Source organism: Echinops telfairi, unplaced genomic scaffold (assembly GCF_000313985.2).
Source record: "Echinops telfairi isolate 266 unplaced genomic scaffold, ASM31398v2 ScPeMD7_2291;HRSCAF=2852, whole genome shotgun sequence".
NCBI classification, from domain to species: Eukaryota; Metazoa; Chordata; class Mammalia; order Afrosoricida; family Tenrecidae; genus Echinops; species Echinops telfairi.
The window spans coordinates 24852249-24864839 of record NW_022106189.1 but is presented as its reverse complement, the minus strand read 5'-3'; the positions used below and the strand labels follow the sequence as shown (position 1 = coordinate 24864839).

Genomic DNA, 12591 nt, shown 5'->3' with positions numbered 1-12591 from the left:
TAGAAAGAGATGGTTTTTTGAAAACGACCTACTTGCGGTAACTTTTAGATTATATCTGTGGAAATTCAAAGGTATAAGGAATAAAACTATGAACATTCATTAAGAATATTTAGGATTTTCACATCTAGCCATTTATAAATCAGGCAATGATGTGTTACTCTTTTGCCAAATTACTGAAATGAACATTTTCTCCTATCCTTTCTCCACTCTTTTATTTCCTTTTCAGTTGCCATTATAGCTAATGCTCTAACATGCAACTCTTCCTTCTTAGAAAATGATTGTTTCAGTTCAGCAATGGCAGATAAGTTTCGAAAGTGTTCTTTCTGAGCGGTAATAGCTATTAGCGATGATCACACTGCTAGAGATGATGAGAGGGAGCAGAATAGGAGTGGATTCAGAGATGTTCCATTTGCTTGGCCTCCTAAGGCTCTCGGATGCAGGGGTAGCAGCCAGGTGAGGTCCCTTGCTGGCTTATTCTGCTTATAATTATACCTGAAGGGATCATCTCTATCATTCCTTAGAATACACATTTTGAAGGAAATGGAAGCATTAGACTAATTATTAGAGAAAGTGAGCCTTGTGTTCCACACGATTATTTTCAATGCCTTCCTTCAGACAAAACTACTTGGAAAACATTTTTGTTCCCCAACCCCATAATCTCATGATTCTAGGACATATTTTTATGTACTCCTTTTAAACTTTACTTCATCATTAAGCCAACGCATGCTAGAGTAGAAGAAACTTCACCATCATCTGAATTTATCTTCTTAGATTGAATAAAAGCCTTAGTTTATCCAAGAGATGCAAACTGGAATTAGGTAATATTCTCTAGATTTTATTTACCTTTTTGGATATGTATCACTCATTCAATGTCTACTTTGTCCCTTGGTTAAAACTTCCTGGTGACCTGAATTCTGGTTCCCTAGAAACAGAAATTGAGTCAAGAGTTTGAATACAAGCACCCTATCTTGAAAATAGTCCCACCTGAGGGCCAGTCAGGAAGTAAGAAAGGAAAGAAGAAGTCAATAAAATGTGCAGCATCAAGCCAGAGACCACTGGAAGTGAAAATATCTTTATCCCATTGGGAGAAATTCCTGGAACATTGTAAAGAAATACAGCTCAAAATGATCCTATCAGTGGAAGCAGGAATGGAGACTTGGATATCAAGATGTGTGAGTCTGAGGACTGCTTTCTGGAGGGCATTGTTTCTGGTCTGACACAGTAGATAAAAGGGATTCCGAAGGCCAGAAAAACCTTCCGGCGTAGACAGGTAGGCAATAATAATTGGATGTAAGGCAGGTGGGTGCTGACATGGTAATGGCCAGGAGTTATGCTTGAAGAACCAACAGTTTTCCCTAATGTATCAGTACAGCGATTTGAATAAGAATAGGACTAAGGCCACTAATTAGACATGTGTTACTACCCTCATAGGAAATTGATATGTACTGTAATTATGTTTTAATGATTACCTTAAGAGATTTGAAGGTAGGTGTTTGGTCTTCAGAGCAATGAGACTTTAGTAACAAGAGGAGTATTTCCTGTGCACGAGCAGCTTGCTGCAGGGCACAGCAGAAGTTTAGTAATTGGATTTTATCAAAAATGGTCTGCGAGATTGTAAATAAAAAGGTAAGTTCAAAAGTGACTTTCAGTGTATTATGCATTCCATCTTTCCATACTCAAATTAGGTAAATATTTTTATGGGCATCAAGGAATATCCCCAAGGGCAGCCAATATGATTATGCAGCAAAATTGTTGCTGGTTGGGAGAAGTCACATATACTCACTAATATCCCGATATAACTCTGTTCCAAATATATACCTGGGGAAAATGTGGTTTAATATCTTCCCTATCTCAGAATATCTTAACAGGACATCATTAGTTCTTACAGGGAACTATTTTTCTCTGACTCATTTGAAAGACAACATTCTACCAGGGGAAAAGATATTTCTGTCTTTTCCTTCACATTATCAGCCACATCTATCAGAGTGTCCAGAATAAAGGGGATGCTCAATAAATATTTGTTGAATGAATGAATGAAATGTGTGCATTGCTCAGTGTTTCTTTTTCTTTCTTCTTCACTAAGGTCTGTATCATTTCTCAGTACCAGAAGATGTAGTTCTTGGCACTGCAATAGGAAGGGTGAAGGCCAATGATCAGGATATTGGTGAAAATGCACAATCATCATATGACATCATTGATGGAGATGGCACAGCACTCTTTGAAATCACTTCTGATTCCCAGGCCCAGGATGGCATTATAAGACTAAGACGGGTATGCTAAGAGAGATTTAATTTATTCTTAAAATACCTCTTTTAAATGTGAGTGGGAAGTTTGTGGAGGTTGGGTGGATGTCCTATAATGGATAGAATTGTAAACCTGGTCAAGGCTTACTTTTGATTTCTGTGGAAAAGGATGATATATATACATGCTCTTACAGTTGAGGTACCGTTGTTTCTCTGTGCCCAATGCATTTCTGTTGGCTACAGGGATTTGCTTAGTTCTATATAGGGAAGTCCAACTATGTGGGAAAAGCAATGCTTTCAAGACAATCTTCAGCCAATGCAATGAAAATTGGTGGATGGTCGCAGTCCTCTGAAAGAACAATTCGGAGGCTTATTGTCCATGGGTCCTAAGAGGATTTCCACTGGGAGCAAGCATCAGTTGCCCACAGCAGTGATAAGTTCAATAGACTTTGAACATTCTCTAGCTAGTAATCTGCATTTCTGCACTCCTGCTTCCAAGACTGTCTTCCCCAGTATATTACAGTTATCCACGCCCTTGTTTTAGATTCTGGTTTCCTAGAAATTGAAAGACAGGCTAGGTAGATAGACACAGCAGAGAGAGTTAGTTGTGCTTGATATCTCTGGAGCAAAAAAGGCAAGGCCTGCTTTGTTACCACTGTGTTCACCAAACCATGGGACAAATGTCCACGCTTTATTGAAATGAAGTTCAGTTTTTATTTGCTCCGAGATGTGGAGGTACCACTGAAGGGAAAAAAAAATTTCCATCACTAGGAGAAATAATGAATGACAGTCTATTACTACTTCTGCCAGCAATTGGCTGTTGGTAGCTGATGTGAAAAAATTAAGGATAACTTCCATTTCAATTTTGCTTTATGAAATCTGTAACACTAAGAGAGGTGTAGAACACAGTTCATTATTTTATGAGCAACACCGCATTTGCAAGGAAAAATATTCTTTTATCTTCTTCATGATTATTTGGTTCAATATTATTCCTCATATCTTTGCCATAAAGTAGGACAAACTAATCTTTAAATAGATTTGCTTGCTTGTGAGTAGGAGAATAGATGAGAGTTTGCACAATTGGGAGCCAGTGATTTTTCCCCTCTGTCTTCCCCAGCATTGCACTGACAGGACTCCACGCTTACATTCTGATTCTCTCTAGAGTGCTACCCAGGCATCTTCTTTTAATGGTCTCACTCCTAGAATCCCCAACGGGAGAGACACTCAAAATAGAAACCTGGCATTTCCAGGATATAATCCTATATGCAAAATAAATGTTTAAAAATCATTCAGAAAAAACACAACTCTGCCATTTATAGTTTACGTCCATGTTGGGCAACAGCCGCACCATACCCTGATCCTGGCTTGTGTTTCGGATTTAGAGTTGTAAAGTATTTAAAAATTCATGCTTAAAATCGATTACAGTACAATTATCTTTGAGTCAATTATTGAATAACCCAGAGCTACATTTTCCTTGGCCAACAATTCCTAATGTCATTTTTATTGTTATGATCTGTTATCCTTTGTTACTATGAGGCACTTTTATAAATTAAAGCAATTTGCCGTCTGCTGTATTTTCAATCACTGTTTTCATACATTTAGATATATGTACTTTGCCAGAGTGACTGTGCATCTTGTTGTTGAGAAACACATACATTTTATTCTAGCAAACAATGTGTTATGGGTCCCATTTGCACAGTTCCCTGGCTCACACTTTTATCAGGTAAAATTTTAAGGACATTAGGATGTTCCATCTCTATGTTGAGTTTAGAGTTAAGCAGAACATCATCACTTGCACTTCACAGTATTTGTAAAGAATTCCAAATTGCAAAATTGTTACAGTAGGGGTGATTGGCCAATTGAGAATATGCTGATTTGAACACCTATTCATGGGTACAAGTGCTTGGTAATTTCAGAATAGACAGGGAAGTGAGTGCTTGCCTTATTTACTTGAAAATATTGCAAAAAAAAAAAAAGACCAGTCCCATCAGAAATGAATTTAAATATAAAAATCAACACAAATTTTGAAAGTAAGAATATATAGTTAAGCTTGCTTGGGAGTTCTGAACGAGTTCACTACTGCCAGTTTTTGTTCCCATCTCTACTTGTAAAAAATCTGCATTGCAGATGCCAAGTTCAGTTCCTTTTGAGACATGGTAATGCAAAAATGAACTATCTTTTTGATCCCTGATAGATGAGCATCCTTGAAATCTGCAGTATGATGAGTGGCTGAGAATGAGTCTGGGTAGGCTCGGATGCAGATGGATGCTGGCTATCAAAGCGGGCTGTATGCTTCTTTAAGGAGCCCTGGTTGACGCATCAATCAGGGCTCCTTAAATTAAGCAAGTGGCTACTAACCAAAAGCTCAGCTGTTCAAATCCACTAGCCATTCCATGAATCAAAGATGTGGCAGTTCACTTCTGTAAATATCAGTGGCCTGAGAAGCCCTATGAGGGAGTTCTATTCTGTTCTCTAGGATCACTAGGATCAATAACTACGTTTGGATTTTGTTTGTTGTTGTTGTGTGTATATGTGTGCATGCACGCGCACATTCTGCCTATCTCAAGTAGCCTAGGTCATTAAATGAAGATGGTGGGACTTTTTAGCAATGAAGTATTCCAGTCATCTGTCAGAAACACTGTCAGTCATGGTGCACTAAGGTAATTCCCGATCGCTTTTAAGCAGTTGGTGGAGGTGGGCAGCCAGATCCAGCTATGTATTTGCCCGGTTCTCACTTTCTTTTTTCTAACTATATCCCAAAATAGTCATGCATCCATCTATATCTTTCTTTCATATGCCCCCCTACTTAGTATAGCACTCATAATAGACCTGAGAATACTATTGAAAAATCAAAAACCATGGAACCCTTGTTAGTCCTAAGATTAACAGGGCAGCAACGCCTGAAAAGTGAGATGAAAAAGGAAAGAAAAACCAAGCACTAGTTGTGAGGATCTGTGTTAAAGTATGCTGTATAATGTCTCCTTGGATGAAACAATGATGGTTTCTAGCTGTTACATTTCACCACTGTGCGGGAATGATGCAATAGTCTTCCCCAATGGAGATTGTGTCGGACGCTGCCTTATCTCCGCCCAGCAGAGACCCGATTAACTGGCAGATTGGTATGCAGGTCATGGCACCGCCAGTAAAATTTTATTATGACTCAGAAGTGAGATTTTGATGGTACAATTCATGCCTGTGAATATTTTGTGAATTCCAAGTGAAATGAGCAAAACAAAACCAAACAATAGGATATGGGATTCACTGAGCTTGTATAATAAACAGAAATCAATAAATGCCTGTAAAATTTACAGGTTGGATCTGAGGGAGTGGAGAGCTGTCCCATTAAGGCTCACGGATGGGCTTAAATGCACATAACTTTCATCCATCAGCATTAGACTCATTTGTTCTTGCTGCTGCGGTCATTAGTGAGAAACATTCATCTTTGTCATCTCTTAACAGCCTCTGGACTTTGAGACCAAAAAATCCTACACACTGAAAGTAGAGGCAGCCAACGTCCACATTGACCCACGTTTCAGCGGCAGGGGCCCTTTTAAAGATACGGCCACGGTCAAGATTGTGGTGGAGGACTCCGACGAACCACCTGTCTTCTCTTCACCGACTTACCTACTAGAAGTACATGAAAATGCTGCTCTAAATTCCGTGATTGGCCAAGTGACGGCTCGTGACCCTGATATCACTTCCAGCCCGATAAGGTATTTCTCCCCTAAAAAATGAGTGCTGGCTAGCTACAATGACAAGCTGATCAGTATACAATGCAATCATGGTTTTGTTCTGAGTGACTCTCGTTGGGACTATCTTCGTTTGACAAAGGAATTATAGTAACACATGGAACTGTGTATATTTGTTATGTATGTGCATGCATGTAAATATGTGCGTAAGCACGCACGCATGCACCTCCTAAGAGTTCCTCTACCCAAGGCTTACTGGGAATAAAACCCCCAGAGTGTCTACTCTTTGGGCCAACAGCTGTATCTATGAAAGGGCCAAGCGTTGAACTCAAGGGGAGGAAGTCAAGAAAAAGAGAGTTTTCTGGGAGTGCAATAAAAACACAAAATTGCAGCACATTTGGATCATTCTTTTATTTGCTATTTTGTTGGGTTTTTTGTATTTGTGTGTTTATTTTTCCCCTGGCATTGGGAAAGCCTGCCTGGAAGTGTTTTCTCCTTTAACCGGTAACACCGCATTATATGTAAGGATTTGGAGACGTGAGGCCACTGTGTCAACATATTAAGAATCTCCTATCTTCCTTCTGTGTGTGGTATTTGGCTTTGAAATTCTCTCCTTATCATTTCAGGGGCATTTCTAATAGGTCAGCAGATGTGGGTTGGTTCCTTTAGATATTTTTTTTCTTTCTCATTTCAAAAGGAACTTTTGTTTATACTTGCCTTGCTCTGATTTTTATTTATTTTTTTGCCATCCGAGAAATAATCTTATAAAGTTTTCTGTCATTTTTAGAAATAAAGCTAAATTCTTCTCCTCTCTCCCTCCTTCCCTCTCTTCCTCCTGTTTGCTTACTTGAACTGTAAATATCTTTGTTCTTGTGCTGTTCACCCAAATGACAGTACAGCATTCAAGCTAAATAACTTTCTTCCAAAAGAACAGTACAATCTATAACTTGCACAATGATCTCTGAAGGGGAAAGGTTGGCTAATGATGTGTTCTGAGTGTGGGTTTCAAATACTATCTTAGAAATATTTGTTGTGTAATAAAAGTCTGAGTTGGAGGAAGACAATTTTAAGGAAATTTCCCAGTGAATCTATGAGCTAGGTGTCAGATCAGACCCACCTCCTTCAGTGTCCAAGTCTCTGGGGTCCAGGTTACACAACCTTCTCATTATTCAGAGGAGACATTAGACCATTAAGTTTGTTTAATTGTATTCATTCCCTACTTTTCTGTGTATTAAATTCTTATTAATCACATTGGATCTGAACCTTGTAGATCACATTCAGTGTGGCAAATAACTTGTCTCACTCCAAAAAATGGCTTTCATAAACGTTTTCAATAAGCTGTTTCTAAAGTCAGTGTAATAAGTCAGAAGGAATGATGTGGGGATCTTCACACCGACAGATATAAAAGACAGAATGTGAAGGGGATAGACCAGGTTGGTCCAATGGACAGAACCCTCATGCAGACAGCTTAGCACACGATTCCACATGGACCATAGAAGGGCTTAGGGGTATGGCAGCCAACGGATCTTATGGACAGTGAGGGTTCAAATATTAGGCCAATCACATATCAACTCGAGACAACGAAGCTCTTGCAGGGACTTGCAGAGCCATGGTTTCATCAAATAGAGGTGAGGTTTGAGGAATTTTGATTAACACAGTGAACTCACTGCCATCAAGGCAAGGCTGACTCATGAGTGACCCTCTGTGAGTTTGAGACGACCTCTGAATAGGAGAAGCATGCCCAATCTCTCTCCCTCAGAGCTTCTAGTGGTTTCAAACTGCCAACCATGTGGATCACAATCCAACTGTAACTACAGCACCACCAAAGCTCCTTCAACACTGTGAAAGTAACCTCTGATGGTCTGAGTTTTTTGTTTGTTTGTTTGTTCGCTGATGCCAAATTTCTCTCAACTAATTGTGACCTGGTGCAGAACAAGATGTGACTGAAATAATCCACAGCATTTTCATTGACTCCTTTTCTAAAAGAGATGACCAGGATTTTTCCGCCAGCCCACCTTATTCTTAAGCGCTTCACTGATCACTATTCTGCATCATAGCAAACCCTAAGCCTACATGGAGAGTAGTGCCTACCCATAAGGTGCATTGGGAAGGAATGGACCCAAGGCTTCCTCAGAGAAGGAAGTAATCTACCACTGACCAAACACTGCCCTCTCAATTGACAGCACTGGATTGAAGCCTGGGTCCTTCTTGTCTGGGAATATTTTCTAATTTATCCATTTTGCTAATATAGAAGTGGGGACATAAAGATCATAATTCTAGTTCACAGGACAGTATATTATGACTATCATTTTTACTATGCTAATTTTTACTATGACTACTATTATTGCTGCTGTTATTTGCACTATTTCCACTGATGTGAAAGGCATGTCTAGGACAGTTTGTGGCTGTCAGCGTGGAAGCAGAGAGCTGTCAGGGAAGTTAAAAGGAGACCTGAAGTTACATGACCAGGCAGAAATGGAGAGATAAGCACCAGTTGACGACAGAAATGTGTTTGTGCTTTTCATACATGTCCAACAAGTGCTAGCTCCTTGGCATATACTGGTACCACCCAAGAGAGGGTGGATGCTAGTACGACATATTTAAAACAGGGTTTTGAGGAATTGTACTAGGCATGAACAACCTCATGGAAAAGAGCACCCACACATTTGGAACTGGGGTGGGGGTGGCGGGTTGGGCAGAATCCTGATGGCCAGATGCCCAAGAACCCTAGAAGCTTAGAGCATGTGGGCCTAGAGGCTGTGACATGGGGGCACCCATGCAATGGTGGGAGACCCTCACCTTCTGCTGCTGCTAGAAGCCAGATAAAAGAGCGAGTAGCCTTCCCACAGCCAGGCTCTTTCAAACCTCTGGCTGGGGAGGTGTGGTTGATGGTATTGGTAGACCCCATTGGCTGTGTTAAGCCCATCTGGGTGATGTCCTGAGCCTGGGCCTAGTTTGGACCGCCCAGGTGCACCTCCCACCTGGCTCTGGGTCTTGAGTAGGAGCATGCAGTTTGGGGTCTTCATAGGCATCTAATGATTCCTAGATTTCTTTCCAACCTCCTTTATGGGGGCCTGGACAATGTCCTGTCCCTGAATCTAGCCGCCTAACAGTATCCGGTAAAGTGGACCCAAAGCAACTTTTAATAGAGGTGAACACATGCCATGGAATGGGGGTGGAAAACCTAACAACTGCATTATTCTTTTCCAGCATCTGTTTTGCATTTCTTCACGGTTTGGGTTTGGTTTTCCCCTTTCTTGGAGAGAGTAAAAATGCACAGTTGGTTCATTTGAGTATAAAATTAAGTATCCTGACTAGCCAGAGTCCTTCATTGTTCCTTATGAGTCTGGCAGATAGACATTGAGCCAGTTAACATTTTTAAAGAGAACAAGGAGGTATGAATCATTAGGGAATTACCAGGTAGTAAACAACTTCATATGCTTGTCTTTTTAAGGCCACTATGTTTTATGTGCCGACTACCATGTATCCAGCTTTTAGGGGAACTTTGCCATCTACCAACATATAGGCATTTATTGTGGCATGTGCCTTTGATAAAACATGAAGCCATTTGATGGTTGACCATCCTTTTCTGAGATGAAAGTTATTTTTAGAGAGTATTGTTAAGCTGGAAATATTGTGTATGCTCAGTGTATTTACATGTGTGTTTATATCTGTGCCTATGTGTACATTTACATCTAAACTAGTCAGTGACACAAAGGAAAAGCTCATGGACTCCTTTTCTTTCCAGAACATCAATTAAGACTTTTCTGCTTAAAGAAAAGATTGAGTACATTGTTGAAAAGGTAATGTGCTTTGAACTTTGGCAGACTAAGGTGCCAGTCCTATCATTGCCACCTCCCGCCTGGGGGTGGGTTCATCTCTGGAATTCACCGTGCTTACAGTGCGATAATATCACCCTCCTCACAGAATTACTGAGATAATGAAGTTGGGGTATTAAGTAAGCTAAGTAGCAGCTAATGTCTTCACTTGTTAACAAAAGGTACCAAACGGGCTTCACTGCCATTGAAGCCCAGGGCGTAACCATTACATCACCAAGGCTCCTTAGAAAGAGGTAGGTCACCATCCGTTTTTTATACTGAATGCCAATTATACACCCAGTGCTCATTTTAAGAGATTTTCTTCTAAAGGTAACTAGATATGTGCAAATGATCAATTTGTTTCTTTAACTGTTTTATGCTAAAGAGTAAGGAGTCCTGGGCATGGAAACAGTTAAGCTGTGGAGGAAGACTAGGAGACCTTCTATCAGGATTTCAGCAAAGAAAACACAGTGGGACAGTTTGACCCTGTCACTTCGAGCCCCTAGCACTCAGCAAGAATCCAGCATGTCTGCTGTGGCTCAGGCTATTTTACTTCTCAGTTAATATGGTCCAGAAAGTGTGAGAAGTGAACTATCTCATGTCATTCTCTGCGGCCGATGCGGTATATGCATTCTTTTTTTTTTTTTTAACATTTTATTAGGGGCTCATACAACTGTTATCCCAATCCATACACACATCAATTGTGTAAAGTGCATTTGTACATCGTTTCTCAAAACATTTTCTCTCCACTTAAACCCCCGACATTAGGGGGTTTTTTCCCCTCCCTCCCCGCTCCCCCCTCCCTCATCAGCCCTTGATAGTTTATAAATGGGTATTTTGTCATATCTTGCCCTGTCCGACGTCTCCCTTCACCCACTTTTCGGTTGTCTGTCCCCCAGGGAGAAGGTCACACACAGTTCCATGTAATCGGTTCCCTCTTTCCTACCCATTCTCCCTTTACCCTCCCTGTTTTGCCACTCACACCACTGGTCCTATAGGGCTCATCCATCCTGGATTCCCTGTATTTTCAGTTCCTATCTGTACCAGTGTACCTCCTCTGGTCTAGCCGGACTTGCAAGATCGAATTCGAGTCATGGTAGTGGGAGCAGGGAGGAAACATTTAGGAACTAGAGGAAAGTTGTATTTCTCATCATTGTTACATCGCACCCTGACTGGCTCATCTCCAATGTATATGCATTCTTATGATCCTCATTTCGTGGACCGAGGATGTGAGCGTAAACAGTGGGAGCTGAGCTTACACTAAACATAGTACAGACTGGAAATAAGATACATACTTACATTTTTTCTGACCATAAATAGCCTTTTTGCTACAGGGCTGCACCACCTTGGTTTCCCAGTAACCGTGTAAGCCCAATTCTTTGTGCACAGTTTTGTATGGCATAGCAGGACAACATTTAATGGAAGTAATAAGCTGTTCCTCACGAAATGGCCTCAACCAAGCCATGAAGTCGAAGAAGAAAGGACTATGCGCCAAGTCTGGAATCAACTAGAGCACTTATCCCTTACTCATCTGTCTAGCCCTTACATAGGGGTTTGAACCAAATTGTGGTTACAAAGGAAGAATGAGATAGAATTGTAATTTTTATGAGATATCATGCTAAATTCCTTTCACATATTACTTTGCTTTATTTTTTTAAAACACCTTGTGAGGTAGGGAGTATGAGCATGGTTTTATGAAGAAGTGGGGGAGACTGAGAAGGTGAGTTTGTTGTGCATGCTGCTATAGCACATAGAAGCACAAACCAGGGTCTAAACCAGAGGCTCCATATACCTCTGAAATCTAACTGTGGACCCTTAGGAATGTGCATGAGCGACTAGGCCTTGTGGAAGAAGAGGAGGAGGAGGATAATGAGAGCTACCCTTTCCTGAGGCCAGACTTTGTGAGGGGAAAAAAGACAATGTTTAACCGTGTTGTATGGGATCATTTATTATATTTAAGGCAAAATTACCTAGCTTGAAACATTAAAGAAAGAAGAGTTCACTGCTTTCTTAGAAACCTTCTTCTTCTGCCTTTTTTGTCCTGGGCTATTGTGTCCCCTGAATGAATGCCTTTCAAATGTGCATTTGCTGTCACAGTGCCTTTGAGATGCGGCATGACTGCTTCCTGTTTTTCCCAGGAATTCACCTTGAATTGAGAACTCTAGTTGCTGTTTCAATTAAAAGAGGGGAGTGATGTCCAGTCAGCAATCTGAGCAGGAAGTGGCACATGATCACAGTGGGCACAGTGCTCTGTGGTCCTAATCCTTCTCTTGATTCTTAAGTGCCCACTCAATACAAACATATGTTTCCTTTCAGTTCAGACATCCAGTGAGCAAACGTGGAGATTTTATTTCACCCTGGAAAATGTGGGCTTGCTATGGAGGATGGGCTGCGTGTTGACTGACTCCATCTTCCATCTTGGCTCCATTTGGGGAGGAAGGGACTATTCCTTTAAAACTGCTCTGCCAATGCCCGTGCACTGTTGAGCAAATGAAAGAAAGTATGGCTGCCTCCTAACTCAAAAGTATTAACTCTTCTAAACAGGCTTGTGCATATGCAAATATATTTATATATGATGATGGGGAAATAGATCGACGTGCATATATTTATAGGTTTAGGATTAAGGTAGCAGATGGACATTGGGCCTCCACTCAAGTACTTCCTCAATGCAAGAACACTATGTTCTATTAAACTGCCATTCTATGATGCTCACCTACCCGACACAATCGCTGAAGACAAATGGGTGCATAAGCAAATGTGGAGAAGAAAGCTGAAGGTGCCTTGCTTCAAAAGATATAGTGCCTGGGGTCTTAAAGGCTTGAAGGTAAACAAGCAGCCATC

General features: G+C 40.8%; 1 protein-coding gene across 2 annotated transcripts in view; it reads left to right on the top strand.

Moving 5' to 3' along the window:
- The window catches only part of CDH8 (cadherin 8), a 472175-nt gene that overhangs the window by 281386 nt on the left and 178198 nt on the right, over positions 1-12591 (top strand). For both annotated transcript variants that reach the window (XM_045293654.1, XM_004704627.2), the window contains exons 6-7: positions 2084-2271; positions 5703-5956. In XM_045293654.1, the coding sequence (XP_045149589.1) occupies positions 2084-2271; positions 5703-5956 (442 nt within the window). The remainder of the gene's footprint in view (positions 1-2083; positions 2272-5702; positions 5957-12591) is intronic.